This window comes from Microcaecilia unicolor, chromosome 4, assembly GCF_901765095.1.
Source record: "Microcaecilia unicolor chromosome 4, aMicUni1.1, whole genome shotgun sequence".
NCBI classification, from domain to species: domain Eukaryota; kingdom Metazoa; phylum Chordata; class Amphibia; order Gymnophiona; family Siphonopidae; genus Microcaecilia; species Microcaecilia unicolor.
In genome coordinates this window covers 27,537,941-27,562,215 of record NC_044034.1, presented here as the reverse complement: position 1 = coordinate 27,562,215, position 24,275 = coordinate 27,537,941, and the positions used below count along the sequence as shown (strand labels likewise).

Sequence of the window (24,275 nt, the reverse complement as noted above, 5' to 3'; positions counted from 1 at the left end):
GCTGCTCCTTGTGGTCCTGGACAAGTCACTTAACCCTCCATTGCCTCAGGTACAAAAATTAGATTGTGAGCTCTCCAGGGTCAGAGAAACACCCAGAGTACCTGAATGTAACTCGTCTTGAGCTACTACTGAAAAAGATGTGAGCAAAAAATCCAAATAAATAGAACAAAAGTACATTCCAGCCAAATGGTGGATTGCATTCTTCAAGGACAAACAGACACCTCCTATGAAAGCTTTCATAAAAAACGGAAAACATTTTTATACAAGAAATTCCTGCTGATAGAGGTGACTTAATTATGTGCAACAAAACATCCCCAATAACCACTATTTGACTATGAGGTTTTTACTAAGGCACACCGAAAAATGGCCTGCTCTGGTGTAGATGCGTGTACTGGCCGTGCAAAGGTCCATTTTTTTGCGCACCTGCAAAAAAGGCCTTTTTTTTGGGGGGGCTGAAAATGAAAATTGGCACGTGTCCATTTTGGGCCAAAGACCTCACCGCCACCCATTCACTTAGCAGTAAGGTCTCATGCGTTAACCAGGCGGTAATCATCAGTGTGCATACGATGCCGATTACCGCCTGGTTAGCGCCGCACGCTGGAAACGTTTCCAGCGTGCGTAGCAGGTGTGCGTAAAAAATTAAATTACCACCCAGGCCACGCGGAAACCAGGTGGTAGTTCAAAATTGACATGCGTAGGATTGCGCCTACGCGGCTTAGTATAAAGGCCCCTTAGAGGGGCATAATCAAACATTGCCGGCAAAATAGATGGCCGGCGATCTATTTTGGCGGCGGCGGCGCAACAGCTGGCCAGAACCGTATTATCGAAAAAGATGGCCGGCCATCTTTTTTTTTGATAATACGGTTTAGCCTAGCCAAATGCCAGAGGTCGCCAGGTTTGAGATGGCCGGTTTTGCTTTTCAGCGATAATGGAAAAAATGCCGGTGATCTGAAACCCGGCGAAATCCAAGGAATTTGTTCGTGGGAGGAGCCAGCATTTGTAGTGCACTGGTCCCCCTGACATGCCAGGACAGCAACGGGGCACCCTAGGGGGCACTTCTAAAAATTTTTTTAAAATATACAAATACCCCCCAGGTGCATAGCTCCCTTACCTTGGGTGCTGAGCCCCTAAATTCCCCCCAAAACCCACTCCTCACAACTTTACACCACTACCATAGTCCTTGAAGGGGGGCACCTACATGTGGGTACAGTGGGTTTTTTTTGGGGGGGGAAGGGTTGGCGGGCTCAGCACTTACCACCACAAGTGTAACAGGTAGGGGGGGTGGGCCTGGGTCTGCCTGCCTGAAGTGCACTGCACACATTAAAAACTGCTCCAGGGACTTGCATACTGTTGTCAGGGAGCTGGGTATGACATTTGAGGCTGGCATACAGGCTGGCAAAAAAGGTTTTTATTTTTATTTTTTTAGTGTGGGGGGGGGGGGGGGTTGGTGACCACTGAGGGGAGTATGGGGAGGTCATTCCCCATTTCCTCCGGTGGTCATTTGGTGAGTTGGGGCACCTTTTTGAGGCTTGGTTGTGAAAATAAAAGGACCAATTAAACCCGGCGAAATACTGCTTAACGCCGCTTTTTTTTTCCATTATCCGTGAAAGCCGGCCATCTGGTAGCCACGCCCATGCCTGCCTTCGCTAGGCCGCCGACACGCCCCCTTGAACTTTCGCCGGTTGGGCGACGGGAAAGCGGCAATGCTGTCAAAAAAGCAGCTTTCGATTATACGGATTTCGCCGCTTTTGAGAGATCGCCGGCCATCTCCCGATTTATGTCGGAAGATGCCCGGTGATCACTTTCGAAAATAAGCCTGTTAGTGTCTTACCTGTAAGTCATTATCTAAGGAAAGAACTCTGCAAATAACTCAGCAAATAACTTGTACACAATAAGTTTCTTCATTACTTTTTTTTTCACTATTTTAGTTGTTCAGCTTTTAAAATATGAGAAATTAACCATGTCAGGTCTCTCACCTCTCCTTCACCCTGTAGAGCCTGTAGCTCTTTCTTGTAAGTCTTCTTCCCTAAGGTCTCATAGATTTTCGTCATTACTGGGATCTTCTCGCTTCCATCGCTCATGGCCGTATGGTATTTTGGTTCAGGTAGGTCTCCCATGAAGCGAAGAATAGTGATCCAGACAGCAAGGGCCGCCTGCAGCAAATAAAGAGCAAACCTCCTCAATCTGACATCACTTCACTGATAAGAACATTTATCAGCCAATCAGTCTATATAAATGAGCTTGGACCGACTCACCCGCAAATGCGCAGTAGAGCCCGAACGTTGAGAGAGCAAAAGTCCAAGCCCCGCCTCCACCAGCTCCAGAAAGGAGGAGGAGTCAGAGGCGGGGCGAGGGGCGGAGAGTACAGAAAACAGCCCGAACGTAATGCAAACATTCTGTCTCTCACACACATGGAACTCGGAAGGGGAGGGAGGGTGGAGGGAAGGACGGGGCATGGGAATTGGAGGGGGAGGCCAAGGGAAAGAGGAGGGTTGCTGGACATGGGGGGAGGGCAGGGGAGAGAGGAGGGTTGCTGGACATGGATGGATGGAGGTGAGAATTATTAAATTTACAACAACAAAAAATTTGCCCCTCAACTTTCATTTCTTCCTTTCGCTCTTTCATTACATTTTTAAAAACAAAAAGCTTGCACGGTTTAACGAGCTTAAAGGCTAGTACTACATAACTAATAAAGTATGTGACAGAAAATAATGAGGTATATATTCCATGGCTGCTGGCCAATCTCTTTAAACATATACCGGTCAATATTCACAGGACTTTAAAAAATGTCAGCTGTATGTGTATGGTACCTATAGGTGGGTATATTCCTCTCAACACGCCATTCAGCCAAAGACAAAGCCCTGTGGAAAACCAAAAAAAACTCTGCGTTTGAAAATGCTGTCACCACAAACATATCACAGATGTGACGTCTTTTTGATGACAGCATTTTCAAATGCAGTTTTTGTGGCGGTTTTCCACAGGGCTTTGGTTGCGTGTCATGTTGAGAGGACTATACCCATCTATAGGTACCAAACACATACAGCTGACATTTTTAAAGTCCTGTGACTCCTGAGAAAGGCGGTTTTCTGCCGAAACACCAGCCCATGTCGGGTCTTCAGCTTTGGTGCCTAATAAAGAGTTTCACCTTGAAATCTCCCTGCTTGTGAGTCGTGTCTCCCTCTACTCTTCCGTTCTCCGATTCCCTAATGTGGCTGTGCCACGTGAACTTGATCTTACCACAACATCACCCTGTATTTGTTCACACCGGAGCCTGCAAAGGCCTCTCCGGTACTATGTAAGCCACATTGAGCCTACAAATAGGTGGGAAAATGTGGGATATAAATGTAAAATAAATAAATAGCGGTAAAACATAAATTCATAAGGTCTTGACAAGTTATTTGGTGATTGAGGTACCTCTAAAGCTTCATCTATTTCCCATTTATTTCTCCGTCTTCTCAGTCAACATTCTAGATAATATCTTTGCAGTGAATGAGTTAACAATTATTGAAACTTTTTCTTGAAATCTACATGCAAAATTGGTCGCTCCGAGTTTCCTTACATACTGACTGCCTTGGCAAAATCAAAGAACGAACGAACGAACAATAGGAAATAATTCATTTGAATCAACAGAAGACCACTATTTTTTTTTAAAATCAAAACAGGTTTTTTTTGATGATATAGATACATAAGTTACATAAGTAATGCCACACTGGGGAAAAGACCAAAGGTCCATCGAGCCCACGACAGCGGCTAATCCAGGCCAAGGGCACCTGGCGAGCTTCCCAAACGTACAAACATTCTACACATGTTATTCCTGGAATTGTGGATTTTTCCCATTTAGTAGTGGTTTATGGACTTGTCCTTTAGGAAACCGTCCAACCCCTTTTTAAACTCTGCTAAGCTAACCGCCTTCACCACTTTCTCCGGCAACGAATTCCAGAGTTTAATTACACGTTGGGTGAAGAAAACGTTTCTCCGATTTGTTTTAAATTTACTACACTGTAGTTTCATCGCATGCCCCCTAGTCCTAGTATTTTTGGAAAGCGTGAACAGACGCTTCACATCCACCTGTTCCACTCCACTCAACATTTTATATACCTTTCTAAGGCATAAGCAGAACATACCATCTACCATTATCCTATCAGTGGGACAGGAAAAGGAGAGAATTTATAAAGATAGAACAGAGGAGAAGAGAGTAGAGAAAGCTAAAGAGAATTTGTAAATCCTGTTTGAATAATTGCTTCTAACATATCTACTGCCTCTGCTATTGCTATTTTCCCAGTTAATTGATGAAAAACTAATTTAAAAGTAAATTTGTTGGTTCAGAACATCAAATCTGGAGTGATCTACCTTACTGACTGAACAGAACGTGTGGTGAAACTGCCTATGGCTTCCCAGCTTTTGTTGGTCCCAAACCAATCAATTCTTTTTGTAAGCAATCCCCCCCTTACAGTATCTGGGTGTGACGGGCTTTATAGGACATTGCCCCTCACTCTTAAGAAAAGTCCCTCTTTACTTAGCCTGGCCCACCTTAAGAGTGCAGATCCCGCCCCGGGAGGAAGTAAGCCAGGAGGGGCGGAGTCACTAGTTCAAAAGACAGGGCCAGACAGAAGTTAAGGAGGCCCAGGGAGGGAAAACGTGAATCCCACTGAATGCCGCTGAAGCGCTCATTCCATAATCGTGACCTGGCTGAGGTAAGCCACTGTTTCTATTAAACTGAACTGTGCAAGTTTTGCTTTGAGGTCTGACTGGAACCAGACCTGGATCTCAGAGGAACCCAAGAACTTGTAGCCTGGGTTTGGGGCGTGGCAACCCCCGGCAGCTGTGGTTTGTGTTGCCAGAGGCTACCTAAGACTCTGCATGCTGAACCGCAATGGGCTTTCCACCCTATGTCTCAGGCCCTGTGAAGGAACAGACCTGAGAATCCCATTACATAAAATACTTATTTTGTGTTTCATTCGTTTGTCCGGCTGTATCATTTCACCTGTCATGCCCAACCCCCTGCTCAGAGTGTCACACTGGGCATACACTGGGACCCACCCTACACACACAAAATTGTGCTGCCCTTTTGCCATCATCACAGTGGTCACTCCAGCAGTGGCGTCCCTAGGCTGCCTGACACCCAGGGCGGATGGCCGATGCGCCCCCCCCCCGGGTGCAGCATGCCCCCCCCCCGCGAAATTACACCCTCCCCCCGGGTGCATTTTTACCTGCTGGGGTGGGTGCCGCGCGCCTGTTGGCCGAGTCCGCTCGTTCCCTCCCTGCTGCTCCCTCTGCCCCGGAACAGGAAGTAACCTGTTCCGCGCAGAGGGAGCAGCAGGGAGGGAACGAGCGGACTCGGCCAACAGGCGCGCGGCACCCCCCCAGTGGCGTGCACCCGGAGTGGACCGCCCCCACCACCACCCCCCCCTTGGTACGCCACTGCACTCCAGTATAAAACTCACCAGCTGGTCTCCTTCATCTTCGTGGAACAGAAGAGGCTGCTTTAGAGGCCGGCGGATGTAGGTGTGGGTCGTTGTGCCCTGGAAGTACGTGGCTGCAAACTTTGCAAACTTGTACTCGGAAAGATCTTCTTCTTCCTCTTCTGGAAGGGGTAAGGCACTGTCTAAATCTTCTTCCTCCAGCTCCTTCTCAGCACGCTCAAGGTCCTGAGGAAAAAGGGGAAGAAAAGAGGCTTTTCAGTGCTTTTGTGTGTGGCCTTCAACAAAGCTCCGCAACATTAGAAGCCTTTCAAGGATGCATATGAAAAAGAGAATGATGTCACTAGTACAGTTGAACTCTCTCAATTTTTGTTGGTTCCACTTCTGTTCTCATTCTTAATTCTTATTTGCTTGTCATATAAGCTATTCCTCACGTAGGTTTTGGGTAATAAAGAGTGTGAAACAGGTGACTTTCCTGACATTTCAACTGACTTGAACTGACCCTCTCTCTCTATATAAAACACACCTCCAACATTCTAATGAAGCCTCACTTTCCCAACATTCTAAAGTGAGGCGGCAGAGACCACTTTTTGAACATCAGTGTTTGCCCCGCCCACGCGCTGCTGATTGGCTGTGCCTCAGGTGATGCACACAAAGTACGGTTTCACCTCCCAAACACTCACATGGACTTAGAAACCACCAAGCCTTTGAATGGGACCGGTGCTGCAGAGGAGCAGGAGTGGGACAGCGAAGAAAATGCAGCAGCATTCAGGAAAAAAAAACACACACGAGTCCCACCCCTTCCTGAGGAGGGGGTAGCTACCAGCACGGGGACCAACCGCGAGGAAAGCGCGGACGAAGAACGCCACTAAACAACCACTACATCGCGGACCTTACTCTGCAAGCTGTTCATGCGGTGAGTCTCCAAGCCGGCGTTCAGTGCCTACAACAGAGACTTCCAAACACATGCGCCCTCAGCCCCGCCCCCCCTACAGAACGCCACCCACATTCCACACTAAAACCAAACCAACCCCCCCCCCAAAAAAACACCCAAACGGAAACCTCCGGCGCCCAACCCCCCCTAAAAAAAACGGATAATAGCCCACCTGAGTGCCCAGCTGAAATCAGTGCCTACAAGGAGACCTCCAGACACATGCACCCCTCAGCCCCGTCCCCCCCTACAGAACACCACCCACATTCCACACTCGAAAAAAAACCATATCTACTCCTACTGCCTGCCTGCAACGGATCCCTCTGGTTTCAACAAAAATACAAGTGCCTACAAATACCACATCAGAGTGCCCTGCTGAATTAAGATTACCGTATCACACTCACACGCAGAGAATCACCCCCTATCAGCCACAAAAAACCCCCCACATCTAATATGGACAATCAGCATCACTCACTAACACACATACATACAACCAAACTGCCCACCACCCAAAATGCCACACACTGCCATGGACAGACAACATCTTGCTTTCACACTCATACACACACACTCCCTCCCCCAACCCCCTTAATACAAAAACTGAAACAGTAAAAACCTACATCTCTCTCTTACAGACACCCACAGAATCCCATAATCCCCCCCCCCCAAAACACAAACACTCATACAGAACAACCCTACCCCACAAACACCCCCCTACAAACACCCCCCCACAAAATGGCACACACACCCACAGACACCCACAACCCCCCTCAAAACCACAAACACTCATACAGAACAACGCTACCCTACCCCACAAACACCCCTCCCCCCCCAAAAAAAATAGCATACACCCATAGACCCCCACAACCCCCCCTCAAAACCACAAACACTCATACAGACTTTACAACTTTAAAAAAAAACTCTTTCCTTTTTAAAAAAAAAAAATATCCCTTAATATCAAACAGAAAAAGAAAACAAACAAAAAAAAAAACACATGCTAGCGCCCGTTTCATTTATTTTGGAAACGGGCCTTTTTTACTAGTAAGAAATAAAAAGGACAAAGGGATTCTAAGTGTCTGGACCAATGAGGGCACAGGAAAAGCGTGAGAAGGGAGTTGCTTGCTAGATGCTCTACTGTTTGCATTCAAAGCCCCTGAGGGGAAGGCATTTCAGTGATCAGGCAATAGTAACATGTATCCCCCCCCCCCCCCACACTATTCAAAAGCATTTAACCAGCCAGGAATGGCACTGGGCTGGTTAAATGGCACTTAACTGGCTATCCGGCGATATTCAGTGGGGACCAGCTGGTTATCCCCCACTGAATATTCCCAGTTAGCGCCTGGGAGATAATCAGTTATATCACCAGATATAGCCAGCTATCCCCGAATATTCAATCTATATCCGGCCATTGTAAATGGCCACACTGGGCCGCTTAAATAGCTGGTATATTTTTAGCTGGTAAGTTAACCAGCTATCTTCGAATATCTATCCAGTTAACTTTAAACCAGCTAAAAATACACCGGAAATTCAATGCCGGTCATTGGAAACGGCCCAGCATTGAATATCCGGGCTGACCGCTGGAGTTAGGTGGGTTCCCTCCCATGGTCTGAATATCGGCCCCCATAGGGGCTAATTTTATAAGTCTTTTTTTGCACGTAAAACAGCATTTTATACATACAATTAAGGGGAGGGGGTAGTTATCAAGGTACACATGTTAAAAGGCACTAATGTGCGTTATATCACCACAATGCACATTAGTTTAAGTTACCGCAGGTTTAACTGTAAATTTAATAACACAGTTTGTGGTGTTATTCCTGGAAAAATACCACCAGCAAAAAAGCTAGCATTATATTTCTGGCCCTGAGGGTGGTGGGGGGAGGGGAGGATGGGGGTGGAGCTCACTGCCTCTTTGGCCTGCTCCCTTAAGAAGTGCACAGGACCACACCTTAATAAAATTGCTTCGGAATATACATGTGCGGCGAAACAGTGGGTTTTCAAGCCTGTGAACTGGTAATATTTTTATGAAGTGTATTTCTCTTGATTGGCCACAGCAGGTGGTGTTTGGTCTGTTGGCCAGATACTTTCAAAGTTGGTGCTCTGGGCTTTGATTGGCCCTGGAGTTCAAAATCCAGCCAGGAGGTACTGGATTTTCTTTAGTCTCAGATAGGGAGTGGAGAGAGAAACATCTCTGCCCTGAGGCCCTGTTCAAGAATTGTGAGCAGTTATTTTCCTGAAACTCCCTAGGTGCTACTCAGGTAGTAACAAATTGTTTAGATTAGTTTTAATATTGATCCTTATTCAGTTACCTGTTATTGCTTGTTGTTTTTCCATCTGTTTTATATTGTTCACTGTTCAATTTTTTCATGATAATAAATCAATTCATTCATTAGCTCTGTTTGTTCTGGACTGACTAAGAATCCTGGTGGTTTGTGGTTTGGGTCTGTGAGTGCTTTCTAGGAACTGTGGGACCCTTGGGAGTGTGACCCCAGTGTGCTAGAAATCACGAGGGAATAACTTGAGAGTGAGAGACTAGGCCAGAGGCAAGCAGGACCCAGTCGGTGGGAGGAGCGTGCAATGTAGAGAACATACCCAGGTACAGGCGGGCCTGAGCAGTTATGAGGACAGACCCTCCAGGTGGCCGCAGGTGGGTGTTAGGCATTTCATGACAACATGAATAAAGGTTTTGTGCCATGGACTCATAATACATAATGTTGCATGATACACATGTAGCCATTTGGGGTGGGGGGGGGGGGGGGCAGAGGCTGGGCAGATCTGAAGTACTGTGGAATATGTGCATATGTTATAAAATATCCCCCAAATTCTATAGTCTATATAGTTGTGCACGCAAATCTGGGCGTATTCTGATTTGTGCATGCAACTTAATTGGGTAACAAGCCAATCAGCGCTGATAATTGGATGTTAACAAGCAATAATCAGCAATAATTGGCATAATTAGAATTTAAGCGCACTACTCGCTAAGTGTATTCTATAAAGTCGTTTACGTAAATTCTACCACGCGCATCTCAAAAGGGACTGTGGCCATGGGCGTTCCTATAATTTATGCACAGTGTTACAGAATAACCCGTTCCGAGTCTAAAGTTATGCGTGGGCATTTACACCAGCTTTTCATTGGTGCAAATGGCTAATGCCTAAATTTTAGACACATGGCCTGCACTATGAGTATTCTATAAACCATACCTAACTTTAGGTGCAGTTTATAGAATATGCATAGGTGTGCTTTCCACTGGCTGATTTTTCGGCGCCAAATATAGAATTTAACCCTATACGTGCATCAGTGGCGTAGCCAGTATGGGGCCACGGGGGCCTGGGCCCCCGTAGATTTGCCCCTGAACCCTTCTGCCGATGACCCTCTCGAACCCCCCTGCCGCCAACCCGCCGTCGCCTACCTTTGCTGGCGGAGGACCCTAACCCCCGCCAGCCGAGGTCCTCTTCTTCCCAATCCCGCGCAAGGCTTCATTCTAGTGTGACGTCAGACTAGAACGAAGCCTTGCACGGGATTGGGAAGAAGAGGACCTCAGCTGGCGGGGGTTGGGGTCCTTCACCAGCAAAGGTAGGCGACGGCAGGTTGACGGCGGCAGGGGGGGGTCGAGAGGGTCGTTGGTGGGGGGGGGGTCAAAGTTGGTGGTGGGGGGTTCAGCAATGGCAGGGGGGGGGGTTGGCGGCACAGGGGAGGGGGCTAAAACGTGCCCCCTCACCTCGGGCTCTGGATCCCCCTCCCGCTGAAGTCTGCATTCTCTTAAGCTTATATAGATCACTTGTACCTGCCTTGGAGCAGATGTAAATCTGTACATCTACCTTCTGAGGACTTTTTTAAATGTACATAAATGCATATGTTACCTGTATGAACTAGGTACAACATATGTGCCTTCAGAGCCTCGGCAACATGTTATGAAATTAACATCCCAGGGTCTAGATTTAGGACCCAGGATTGCAGGGTACTGCAATGAGCCCTGAAACATGACCTTCAGCCAAGGACTTTTGTTGCAGAGACTGAACTATGTGATTTAGGAATGGGAAATGAAATAGGAGGTAAATCAATGCGTAGGGCCAGAGTCTACGAGAAAAGGCTCACAGCTTCTGTCCCTCTGCCAACGTCTGGTTCAAGGTCTTGCTAATCCTTTCTAGATCAGACCGGACATGTTGCAGCTTTGATGCAACAGAAAGCAGAAGAAGAGATCTCTGGGGTACAGCTTGTGTAAAGTAGAGATGACCTTCTCCTGACCTTGGGCCTGTCTGCACACAGAAATAACCAAAAGGAGATGCTGCCACTCTGATGCTCATCTGTCCCTCACATCATGGGTTAACTCAAGTTTACATCTCTAGGATACAGTAACGACTGCTCAAGAGTTCTGTCCCTAATATCTCATGGCCCTTTTGGAAATTTTACACTGTATCTAGTACCTCAAAACCAGCTGGTGCTTGCCCCTCCTGGCCTGGCAGGGACGAAGTGGTCCCAAGGAATCCAAACATTTTATCCACCATCTCCGAGTCATTTACTGGCTCATTTCGGGCTTTTTCCATCTTGTCTAAGAGTTCTTTTTTCCGCCGGGCCTCCTCTTTCTCCTTCACTGCCCTCTCAGCATCTTCTCGGGCCAACTGGGCAAGGCGTACCTAGAAGGAAATAGAAGAAGCAGCTCTTTCAACGAGTCACTTATACATAGCGCAAAATAAAATCCTTTCATTTTCAATCCTGATTGCATCCAGAGACAGCAAAGACATCAAATTCGTTTGAATACAGTTGGCCGGTTGCCTACTTGCCTTGAATCTCTGTAGTCAACTCATTCAAATCTTCATGACATAATTTAAATGTGAATTGTCACCAGGGTTGGACTGACCATTCGGGCAATGCCGCCGCACACTACAGCCCCCATGGGGCCCTACTGGTCTAGTTGCCGCTGCCGCTATTCTCCATGGTTGCATCACTGTGTTTACAAAATGGCTGCCGAGACTACCGTGGGAAATCTCGGCAGACATTTTGTAAACACGGCGCCGTGCTGGGCAGAGTAGAGGCAGCAGGTGGGCGGGAAAGAGGGGATTTATTTCCTGCCCCCAAAAAAGCCACAGCCACTACACCAGGGCCCTTTAATGTTTGGGGGGGGGGGGGCAGCGGCAACACGGTGGGAGGGAGGCAGCACGGCAGGGGGGAGGGGGTGGCAGTAGCATGGCAGGGGGGACCATAGTAGTCTCAGTGCGCCCCTGATAGTCACAAACCCAGACCTACACTTTTATTTAACCATTATTTTGGAAATCATACACAGGCAGTCCCAAAAATCTTCAGGTTAATATTCACAAGGAAACATCCAGATTACTGCCTCCACTGCATGCAAATTTCTCTCACAAATATTCATTGTGGATAGCCTGAAAACCTGACTGGCTGGGTTGTCTGCAGGACCAGGTTTGGGAACCACTGATTAAGGGTTTGCCTTCACCACAGTGTCACTAAGGGCCCCTTTTGCTAAGTGGTGGTAAGCCCAATGGGGGCTTTACCGCTTGCTAAACAGGAAGTATTGCCAGTCTACCACAGCAGCCCGGCGGCACTTCTCACCCCTACCACGCCGTCATATCCGGCTCTACAAAAATATATTTATTCTGCCTGGCACACTCCGACGCTACAAAAATATATTTATTTTTGTAGCGTCGGAGTGTGCCAGGCAGAAATCGGGCAGTGCCGCACGCTGCCCGGTTACCGTCACCATCTCAATGGGTGTCAGTAAGGGAATTCCCCTGAAATGGCCACACGGCAAGTGTTTTACTTGCCGCGTGGCCATTTCCTGCAGAAAAGAGAGATTTCCCCTTTACCTGCTGCAGTAGAAGGGGGTCTTGACGAACGTGAATCACCAGCACAGGTCCCCTTTTGCCACAGCTTGGTAAAAGGTGCCCTAAGGATTTTTAACGCTCTGTACGTTCATAATGTTTTTTATTTATTCTAATTCATTTTTTTTGCATATGTATTTACCTTGCATCTAAAATGCATTATTTTTGCTTATTTTGATTTGTTTTGTGTACTTAATTCTATATGTTTTTATCAAACCCCTGATGTAGGCGTAATTATGCCGAAACACGACCCATGTCAGGTCTACTAATAAAAGACTCTTGATTGTCCCACACTTGACGACCCTTGCTGCTGTGTGTACTTTGACCTTATTTTGCCGTCTGAGATGGTTTTTAAGCACCGGAGAGGTAAGCTCAATTGCCCCGTCAATTACTCTTCCAGTGCTCAGGTCCAAAGTTGACAATTATGCCTACCTCACAGCAGGTGTAAATGCCAGCGGGGAAATTTTACTGAAGTATATGAATATTTCTACAGGAAAACAGGTCATACACATATCACCCCAATATTCAGCCAGTTAGTTTCCCTTGTGAAAGTGTACTCTACAAGTAATACAGATTAGGTTACTGAACCCCAGAAAAAGGCAAGAAATGGATCTAGGCTCCCATACTTGGTGCTTCTTTTCAGCTTCCTCTTTGGCTTTCTTGGCACTCATCTCCTTCTTAAGACGTTCCTCCTCGGCAAGCCGAAGCTTCTCTGCTTCCCGACGACGATGATACTGGAGAAAAATGACAAGTCACTTAACCCTCCATTGTCCCAGGTATGAATAAGTACATGTACTATGTAAACCCCATAGAAAGGCTATATATCAAGCCCCAGTTCCCTTTCCCTATTTGAGATTCTGGAATGTTGCTACTATTTGACATTCTACACGGAATGTTGATAGTGGAGGAATAGCCTAGTGGTTAGTGTAGTGGCCTTTGATCCTGGGGAAATGGATTTGATTCCCACTGCAGCTCCTTGTGACTCTGGGCAAATTACTTAACCCTCCATTGCTCCAGGTACAAATAGGTACCTGTATACACTATGTAAACCACTTTGAATGTGGTTGCAGAAACCACAGAAAGACAGAATATCAAGTCCCATTTCCCTTTTCGTATTTGAGATTCTACATGGAATGTTGATATTATTTGAGGTTCTTTTGAGATTCTCCATGGAATGTTGCTACTATTTAAGATTCTACATGCAATGTTGCTACTTTTGGGGTTTCTACATGGAATGTTGCTACTATTTGAGATTCTACATGGAATGTTGCTACTCTCTAAGATTCTACATGGAATGTTGCTACTATTTGAGATTGTACATGGAATGTTGCTAGTGGAGGAGTAACCTAGTGGTTAGTGTAGCAGACCTTGAGCCTGGGGAACTGGGTTTGATTCCCCCTCCATTACCCCAGTTATAAATAAGTACCCTTATATACCATGTAAACCGCTTTGAATGTAGTTGGAAAAACCACAGAAATGCAGTATATCAAGTCCCATTCCCTTATAGAATAGTGTTAAGCAAGTTTTCTTTTCAGTGCCAATATTTTGGTGCCATATCTAGAATCTGGTCCGAAATCTGTTATACGCCAACATTTATGCAAACCCACTAATGCCATATTGTTAATACGCACACCATGGGTCTCTATAATACCCAACCACAATTGCACTTTTGTAATTATGCTAAATACAGTTTTGGTTCTAATCTCTATCATTCTGGTGGAATATGGGTTCAGCAGTGAGCCTGGTTGAGTTGAAAGAATTTTTCTTCAGGTGCTAGAATAAATAGCTCTATAATGCGTTTTGCTCATTAAAACTTGCAGGGGAAGTTTATATAATAATTTATCTTGATTACTGCGCTAATAGTGGCAGATCTGCAATTGAGATGTAGGCACCGGAAGAGGTTGTCTACACGCTACATTGTATCAAAGAAGATCAGCGACTGCAACAAAATGTTCCCGGAGCTAGACGTACATGCACCAGTCTCATTTCTTGACGACTATCAAGCTGTGTCCCAAGTGGGTTCATGCAAAGCAGCTAATTAACGCTGCTTACTGTGGCTCTCAAAAGGTGTTGCAAGTCGTGATAAACCAGAAAAGTTAACTACACTACAAGAGTTAACTACCTGCCAAGAACACTGGCAGGCGAACGTGTTCTCCAGTGCTCTCAAGGCATGCGTCAATAATCTTCTTTGACACAATATATATATACTGATCTATATATATAAAACTCACCCTCAACGTTCTATTTGCACTGACGTCACTGAAGCCAGGTTCGCAAGTTCGAAGCTCTGAAGCCACAGAAAATCACAGTCTGTGGGCCCCGCCCTCGTGTCAAACGTTATGACGTTGAGGGCGGAGCACATTCTCAGCTCCAACGTTGTACTGCACTGTAGCACTGCTCCGCCCTCGCGTCAAAACGCGATGACGTCGAGGGTGGAGCACACGGGGGGGCATGCCAAAAGGGCCAGGGTCACACATTCGCACGGAGGCTGCAGGGGGGCCGGCGACACATGGAGACACAAAGGGATGGAGGGGAGCCTTGCTAGCGCCCGTTTCATTGCGATTTGAAACGGGCCTTCCTTACTAGTATGAAATAAAATGCTCCTAACACGTGGATGTTTTTCTGCCATAATGAAACAGAACAAAAACATCCAGGGCTATAAGTTGGACGTTTCGGTCTAGACCTGTTTTATTAATAAATAAGCCACAAAAAAAGTACCCTAAATGGTTAGTGTAGCAGACCTTGATCCTGGGGAACTGGGTTTGATTCCCCCTCCATTACCCCAGTTATAAATAAGTACCCTTATATACCATGTAAACCGCTTTGAATGTAGTTGGAAAAACCACAGAAATGCAGTATATCAAGTCCCATTCCCTTATAGAATAGTGTTAAGCAAGTTTTCTTTTCAGTGCCAATATTTTGTTGCCATATCTAGAATCTGGTCCCAAATCTGTTATACGCCAACATTTATGCAAACCCACTAAAAGTACCCTAAATGACCAGATGACCATTGGAGGGAATCAGGGATGTCCCCCAGTGGTCACTAACCCCCACCCACCCCACAAAAATGTGATTAAAAACATTACTTTCCAGCCTCTATGTTTCACATACCCCGTCGCCCCCCCCTCCCCGTCACCCCCCACCCCTTACCTTACTACTGCCCTGGTGGTCTAGTGACCTCTTCGGGGCAGGAAAGAGCCCCCTCTTTCCTGCCCGGAGCGCTGCTCTGCATGCAGCCTTCCTGTTGCTGATCTCGGCGCCGATTCAAAATGACCGCCGAGAGTTGAAGTCTAGCGAGGTCACTTCAACTCTCGGCGGCCATTTTGAATCGGCGCCGAGGATCACCAACAGGAAGGATTCATGCAGGGCAGCACTCCGGGCAGGAAAGAGGGGGCTCTTTTCTGCCCCGAAGGCGGAAGAGGTCGCTAGACCACCAGGGCACTAGTAAATAAGGGGAGGGGAGGCTAGCAATCTGCCCGCTTGTCCGGATTTCTGGACAAACGGGCAGGCTGGCTGGCTGGCGGGCTATCCTATAGGACGGCCCGCCCACCAGCCTGTCTGTTTGTCCAGAAATCCGGACAAATGGGCAGATTGGCAAAAGCCGCCTGGTTGCCCGGACATGCCCTCAAAAAGAGGACATATCCGGGTAAATCCGGACATATGGTAACCCTACCCATTGCTCTCCTGGGATGTCTGCATGGCAAGTCTACTAAGAATGCTGGCTCCTTCTATATCCCAATGGCTTGATTTTTTGAGTTTTCCACTTGGACATTTTTTTTTTTCAAAAATAGACCAAAAAGATAAACGCACAGGGCACAAAACCATATGGCAGATAGCCATTTTCAAAAAAAAAAAAAAAAGAAGAAGATGTTTTTCAGTTTTGAAAATGCCTTTTGTAAGTGTCATACAGATGAAAAGTGGGAATGGAATACTCCTGGGGGCCTGTGAGGGAGCAAGAAATCTGCTTTATAAAGGAAATCAGAAAGTGTGGAGAGGTCGAAGCAGTCTATCTCAAGGCTACAAGGAAGTACCAGGAGCCGGCTTGACTGACTATATCCCACAGGTGAAGAACTAACTGCTGAAGAGAAGGTGCAAACTGATAAAATTGTGATTTTTGGATCATTTTTTTTTCTGAACTATTATTTTTCTTGTCTCTGTTTCCTTTTGCCATTTCAGGATATATTTACCAATAAAGGTGATATCTTTAAAAAAAAAAAAAAGAACATAGCTTTTGGACAGAATTCTTTGGGAGAAGATAACAAAGAGTACCGTATTTTTCGGACTATAAGACGCACTTTTTTCCCCAAAATTTTGGGAGGAAAATGGGGGGTGCGTCTTATAGTCCGAAGGTAGATTTGGCTGGCTGGCTGGCAGGCCGCCCGCCCTCCGAGTTCGGGATCGCCCTCCCCCCGGCCCTGTCACCACTTCTCCCTACTCACGTCACGCGATCTTCCCTGGTGGTCTAGTGACGTCGGGGCAGGAAAGAGCCCCCTCTTTCCTGCCCAGCGCGCTGCTCTCCATCCTCCTGTATGCATTGCTGCCTGACGGTCTCGGCGAGATTCAAAATGGCCGCCGAGAATTGAAGTCTCGGCGGCCATTTTGAATCTCACCGAGACCGTCAGGCTACATACAGGAGGATGGAGAGCAGCGTGCTGGGCAGGAAAGAGGGGGCTCTTTCCTGCCCCGATGTCACTAGACCACCAGGGAAGATCGCGTGACGTGAGTAGGGAGAAGTGGTGACAGGGCGGGGGAGGGCGATCCCGAACAAGACGCACCGGAGCACCTAGGTTTTAGAGGAGGGAAAAAGGAAAATTTTTTTTCCTATTTCCCTCCTCTAAAACCTAGGTGCGTCTTATGGTCCGGTGCGTCTTATAGTCCGAAAAATACGGTATTTTGTATAAGGTGGTCTGCCCAGTAGCGGAGGGGGAGCGAAAGCGGCTTCAGAGTGGACTTCTGCTGGCGCACATTTTCAATGAAACACAATGAGAAAAATGTAGGCGCCGGCAGAACTCCATTTGGGGGAGCGGCCGCTCCCCTGGCACCCTACCTAGCTACGCCACTGGGTCTGCCCCTGAGGGCTTTGGGTCAGTGACTTTCTCTGCCTACCTGAACCCCTGAAATGTGGATAAAACACACCATCCACCAAACAAGGATCAGAGTGGTTTAAACAATTTCGGCATAGTCTTCGTCTATAAAATCAGACGCAAATGATAACGAGTCACTCATACCTCGCCTTTCAGGCGTCTGTACAGCCTGCGTGCAATCATGCCCCGGACATGGGCCTGGATGGTGTAGACTGCCCACAGTCGGTGTCTGAACGCCCTGCGTACCAAGAAACCTCTGCACCTCGACTGGAACTCAATGATCCGCTTCCGGGCTACGTGGTACTGCTTGTGAAGCTTCCGCGAGTGATAGAGAGCCTGAAGCCTCAGGAACCCGACCTTCATCTGAAAGAGAAATAAACTACGTGCTCATTCCTGACCACTGCTTAGGATAAGTGCATTATTACATTTCCTGAATAAAATCAAGGATACAGCTTTAAATCAAATACAGCTGTTCTTTCTATATATAACATGCAGCTAACTTGCACAGACTTTTGGAAATTCTTCCCTGTCTCTGGTCTGGAATGTCGAAATGTTCTCCGTTTATCAACAGTTCTTTTCACTAGATGTACGCTAGGTCTCACTCATAATGTTATGAAACCAGTTAATACTTTTAGATTATACAACTTTTACCAGGAACCAGGGGCGTAGCCAGCCTTCCAATTCTAGGGGGGCCCAAGGGTGAACTGGGGGGGGGGGGCAACATTCCCTCTTCCCTCCTCCCCCTGTCCTGCATGCTTTAAAAATACCTTTGCTGGCGGGGATCAAAGTTGCCAGGGCTGCGGGTTTCTCGCCCAATTGGGCTCCTTTCCGCGACCCGCTGTGGCTTTTTTTTACGCAGCGTGCGGGCTGCGGGATTTTGGGCGGCTTTTTTTTTTGCCCCGCCACGATTTTTTTGCCGGCCGCGGGTTGGCTGGTTTTCCCGCGGCCAATAGAAGCTCCACGGAGGCGGGCTTAATGATGTCATCTGTATGCAAATGAACTCATTAATATTTATTAATGCTATCATTGATATGCAAATTGACATCATTAATATTTCTTAATGATGTCATTCATATGCAAATGTCTTTGTGTGGTTTTTGGGCTGGTTTGGGGCGTGGAAAAGTTTTCCCGTCTAGCAACACTGGCGGGGATGCCGAAGCACTAGAAGCCAAAGGGATTCGGGATCCAAGCCACTTATCTCCTTCTTGTGCCGCCAGCTGCTGACTCTGAGACTCCCCGAGCACGCTCAGTTCTTGTGCGAACTGAGCGTGCATGAGAAGTCCCAATTGCAGCAGCAGCACAAGAAGGAGGGGAGCGGCTCACACTCTGAATTAATTCGGTTAGCGGGGGCTTCGGCATCCCTGTCAGCCATTTAATGGGGTGCTGCAAGTTTGGAGGGGGCCTGAGCTTAAAGTGGGGGGGGGGGGCCAGGCCCCCATGGCTATGCCACTGCCAGGAACATGCAGTACACTGCTCAGATGGATCCCTTCATAATCCCAATAAATAAATAAATTAATTAATTAATGAAAATAGTGTGATCAACCGGCCAGGTGCACTCACTAAAAGTTCATTATCCTTTATAATGTATATAGGATCAAAAGATGACCATGAGAAATAATGAACGTAGGGCTAATGAAAAATAAATTACCAGTTTTATTTACCAAACCAAACAAAATAAACAGTAGAGTAACAATGTTAAAAATGCTAATTCAAAAAGTCCATGCTCCCTTAATAATGCTACGCCATACCAAGATACATCCGAACAACCAACGAACATCTACCATTCCGAAAGCTGCTGAAAACGTACCTCTTCAAACAAGCCTACCCAAACGACCCAACTTAATTCACGAACCTAATCCACACCACGAACTCTACCATAACTCATTCCTTCCCCTCACATCTCTCCCTCTTACCCCTCTCTATACAATTGTGTTCTCTCTGCTATATTTTGTACACATACATTGTAAGCCGCACTGAACCTGCTATCGAGCGGGAAAGAGCGGGGTATAAATGCTACAAATAAATAAATATACACCTCAGTATAGGTAGCATATCTGCCTGCTGACTATTACGCCAATTAGTCTCCTAGTTAAAGGCCTTGGGGTAAGCAGCGTGGAATTTTGCTGTTTTCTGGGATCCCGCCAGGTACTTTGCCGCTATTGGAAACAGGATACTGGGTTAGATGGACCTTAGGTCTGAGTCAGTATGGCTATTCTTAGGCTCTTATGTACCGACTCTGACTCTGTTGTCTGTTCCGCCATCTGAACTTCTGGATTGTTTCCAGTATAGTCTGGGACAGATACAGACTTTTCTGCTTTAAAGCTGCAAACTCTCTGTCCTCTTCAGGACCTTGAGGAAATCTTAAGCAGTAGGAAGCAGTAGCAAAGGTATTTTTAGGCCCACTATTAAAAAAAAAGGGAGGGCTAGCATGGGCAAAGTATCACGGTCCCCAGGCAGGTGCTATGTCTCTAGTCTTAACTCACAGAAACCATTAGATCTTTTGTTTGACAAGAAGCAAAATCCCTGTGCTTGTAGAATACTTGTTATTGTTAAATTTGTTGCATTAATCTGATGTTTTGTAATTGGTGTTGTGGTCTTGTCAATAAAATTGTCCTTTTATTGGAAAGTGTGGTGTGGTGTGGTGTGTTTTTTCTCTCTCTCTTTATATATATATATATATATATATATATATATATATATATATATATATATATATATACACACACACACATCTATATATATATATATATATATATATACACACACACACATCTATCTATCTATCTATCTATCTATCTACTCAAACATAAGTATTGCCATACTGGGACAGACCAAAGGTCCATCAAGCCCAGCATCCTGTCTCCAACAGTGGCCAAACAAGATTACAAGTACCTGGCAAAATCCCAAAATAGTACAATACATTTTATGCTCCTTATCCTAGAAATAAACAGTGGATTTTCCCAAGTCAATTTAATAATGATCTATGGATTTTTCCTTTAGGAAGCCGTCCAGACCCTTTTTAAACCCCGCTAAGCTAATCGCCTTTACCACATTCTCTGCCAACGAATTCCAGAATTTAATTACACGTTGAGTTAAGAAAAAGTTTCTCCGCTTCGTATTAAATTTACTACTTTGTAGCTTCATCGCATGCCCCCTAGTCCTAGTATTTTTGGAAAGAGTAAACAAATTATTCTCGTCTACCCGTTCCACTCCACTCATTATTTTATAGACCTCTATCATATCTCCCCTCAGCCGTCTTTTCTCCAAACTGAAGAGCCCTAGCCGCTTTAGCCTTTCCTCATAGGGAAGTCATGTCATCCCCTTTATCATTTTCATTGCCCTTCTCTGTACCTTTACTAATTCCACTGTATCTTTTTTGAGATGTGGTGACCAGAATTGAACACAATATTCGAGGTGTGGTCGCACCATGGAGCGATACAAAGGAAAAACAGGGAGCAGGGCTCAAGGAGTCCAATGAGCGGCTTTGTTGCTGCCAAGTCTGTTCGAGGACAACACTAGTTTCTGCAAATTTGGATTTTACTTTATGAGTATAAGGATGGTATTAATTTTGCTGTTTGAGATTTTCTAGATGGCTAGGACATTGGGATTCTTGACTTGGGTTAGCAGTAGGGTGGGTTTCTGTATTTCTAGGTTGTTTTTTGTTTTAGATTTTTGAATGTTGGAAAATGGAAATTCTCTTGAATAAAATGTATTCAATTTTCTTTTACTTGACAAACACATACATCACTGTTTTCTACCTATTGGTATTGTTGCCTCTGCAGCTGTGGATTGGTTCAGATGTTGCCTCGTATGACTTTCTGCTGACCAACATCAAAAGTTGGGCTTGGCTAGGGTTACCATATGTCCGGATTTACCCGGATGTGTCCTCTTTTTGAGGACATGTCCGGGCAACCAGGCGGGTTTTGCCAATCTGCCCGGACAAACGGGCAGATTGCTAGCCTCCCCCCCTTACTTACTACTGCCCTGGTGGTCTAGTGACCTCTTCCGCCTTCGGGGCAGGAAAGAGCCCCCTCTTTCCTGCCCGGAGCGCTGCCCGGCATGCTTCCTTCCTTATGCTGATCTCAGCGTCGATTAAAAATGGCCGCTGAGAGTTGAAGTGACCTCGCGAGACGTCAACTCTCGGCGGCCATTTTGAATCGGCGCCGAGATCAGCAGCAGGAAGGAAGCATGCAGGGCAGCGCTCCGGGCAGGAAAGAGGGGGCTCTTTCCTGTCCCGAAGAGGTCACTAGACCACCAGGGCGGTGGTAAGGTAAGGGGAGGGGGTTGGGGAAAATGTGATAGAGGACGGAGCGAGGGTGTGAAAGGGGGCAGGGTGTGTGGTGGGGCGGGGCATGTGTCCTCCTTTTGGGGGGACAAAATATGGTAACCCTAGGCTTGGCCAAGTGAAGGCACATGTTAAGAAAAATAGTCCAATAAAATGTTGTCTGTTCACCTTTTTTCAATGTATAACAGTGGAAAGAGGAGGCATGTTATTTTACCGCTAACTCATGTTATTTTAGCACAGGTCCATTTTATGCAATGAGATGTACTTACTAATAAATGGAATTAACAGTAACATAATAGGTCTTAACTGTAGGTCATGTTGATAACTTCCCTCCTGGAGGAGAGAGCTCATCTCGGCCCCCTACCTCCAAGTTTCCAGGCATCTCCTCCTGGATGAATTCCTTCTTCTGACACTCAGGGCCAGATGCACTAAACTAAACGAGCCTTTAACGACCCTTTAATGAACAAGTTTTTAACCCTGGCATGTATTAACGCCCAATTTCCGATGATGGTAGCAGCAAACGAAAACGGAATGCAGATGAGCAAATTCTGTAGAAACCCTATTGAAATGAGATGCATCAAAGTTTACCGCTTGCCCTAATGCAGGAAAACTCCGGGAAAGCTCTCATTAGGGCTGCCCGGCTTAAAAAAAGTAAAATGTAAAAAAAAAAAAAAAAATCACGGGGGGACAAAAACGCTCGTCAGGAGCAGTGGCGTAGCAAGGGGGGGGGGGGCGGGAGGGGCAGTCCGCCCCGGGTGTCAGCTCAGGGGGGGGGGGCGCTCCCTGCCAGCTCCCCCCTCAGCGAATCGACACCCCCCCCCCGACCAGCTCCCACACCCTACCTTTAAAAAGAATATCGGGAGGCGAGGCGCAGCGCCTCTTGCCTGCCCTGCACATAAAAGAAATGTGGACCGTCGGGTCTTCCCTCACTTTGTCTGTCCCGCCCTCCACTGACGCAACTTCCTATTTCCGCAAGGGCGGGACAGACAAGAGCGAGAGAAGGCCCGACGGTCCACATTTCTTTATGTGCAGGGCTCCGGATATTCTTTTTAAAGGTAGGGTGCGGGAGCTGGTCGGGGGGGGGGGGGGTGGTTGTCATCGTGCTGCACCCGGGGGGGGGGGGGTGCAACGGCGAACCGCCCCGCCCCGGGTGGCAGCCCCCCTTGCTACGCCACTGGTCAGGAGCGTCCTTTATGGACGGCCTTGCCCCCCCCCCGCCCGAGGTCGCCGCTGCTCCCCGCTCCCCCCTGCATTAAAAGCGTGACTTTTTTAGGCAGCCCCAGCCCCCCTCCTTCCCTCCCTTCCTCTCTTTCTACTTTTTTAGAAAAAACAGCTCCTGCCATCCTCCGCCCCCGTGTCCACCCCCGCCACCCCCCCTGAGGTCGTCGTCGCCACCGCTTCCCCCCCACGGGCCCCCCTCTGTCTGAAACCGTGCCTGTGCAGCGCCTCTCACCTCTGTATGAAGGCGCTGCACAGCACGGGGAAGAACAGCTGATCGCATCACATCTTCGGATGTCCCTCCGTTCCTCCTGGGCCCGCTCTCGTCTGACGTAAGTAACCTACGTAGGCGACGACGACGGGGGGTGGCGGGGGTGGGGCACAGGGGCGGAGGATGGCGGGAGCTGTTTTTTAAAAAAAAACTAGAAAGAGAGGAAAGGAGGGAAGGAGGGGGGCCGGGGCTGCCTAAAAAAGTCACGCTTTTAATGCAGGGGGGAGCGGGAAGCAGAGGCGATCGCGGGCGGGGCGGGGGGCAAGGCCATCCATAAGGACGTGTTTGTTTTGGGTTTTTTAAAAAAAACCGTTTGTGGCATGCACAGAGCAGCCAGCATAACGCTTGGCTGCTCTGCGCATGCTTTAGGGGCCGATTACCAACATTTTTAACGAAGGGTCAGTGAATGCAAGTGAGCTGCAACGAGCAGCTCATTTGCATTCCCTTTCCTTCGTGCATAGCCGTTCCGTACCGATTCGTTATGGAATTCGGTACGGAACGTCTCTAACGAGGACTTTTGTGCATCTTGCCCTCAAAGGAAATATGATAAACTTTTTTTTTTTTTTACTGCAAATTCTTCTGCTTTAAGGGCTTGATTTTATAAACCTCCCTCCCAAACACACATACACTGGAAAAAAAAAGCCTAAGTAAACTGGATCTTTAGTTCCATATTCAATGACTATTTTAAGACCAGGTCTTAGAAGGCTGGAAGGATGTCAGAGAGAACAAAGACTATACAAGAGGGTTGAGAAAATATAAAGAATTACTACAAACATAAGCATACACCTGCCCTAGACTTACTGCAGTGTAGTTTCTTCGGCAATTGTGGCCTCTCCAGTATCTCTGTATTAACAGGACTGATTTTCTGACTTTTAAGAAATTTGACCTGAAAAACAACATTTATTAGTAACATTTCTGCTTTATCCCAAATGGATATAAATACATCACACATTGCTCAATGGGAAACAAGAAGTGGAGATGACTAGAAGGGCGGGGAAAGCTGGTAAATAAGATTATTGTTCAACCGATGACCTGACACAGCTGTGTTTCAGCTGCATCAGGGACCCCACATTCTAAAAAACATACATACATAAATCATGTACAATTACAAATACAAATCATGATAGCATATACAAAAATATAAAAACATTGATAAAATCATGGAAACATTAGGGGTATTAGGGGAGGTTGCCCATTAATACCCCTACTATCTCCCCCCCCACCCCCCCCA

At 46.9% G+C, this 24,275-nt stretch overlaps 1 protein-coding gene across 3 annotated transcripts in view; it reads right to left on the bottom strand.

Annotated features, from left to right (window-relative positions):
* MYO7A (myosin VIIA) overlaps positions 1 to 24,275 on the bottom strand; it is a 324,978-nt gene that overhangs the window by 110,869 nt on the left and 189,834 nt on the right. For all 3 annotated transcript variants that reach the window (XM_030200068.1, XM_030200066.1, XM_030200067.1), the window contains 6 exons: positions 23,846 to 23,930; positions 17,415 to 17,633; positions 12,813 to 12,920; positions 10,774 to 10,983; positions 5,445 to 5,648; positions 1,977 to 2,153 (listed from right to left, as the gene is read on the bottom strand). In XM_030200068.1, the coding sequence (XP_030055928.1) occupies positions 1,977 to 2,153; positions 5,445 to 5,648; positions 10,774 to 10,983; positions 12,813 to 12,920; positions 17,415 to 17,633; positions 23,846 to 23,930 (1,003 nt within the window). The remainder of the gene's footprint in view (positions 1 to 1,976; positions 2,154 to 5,444; positions 5,649 to 10,773; positions 10,984 to 12,812; positions 12,921 to 17,414; positions 17,634 to 23,845; positions 23,931 to 24,275) is intronic.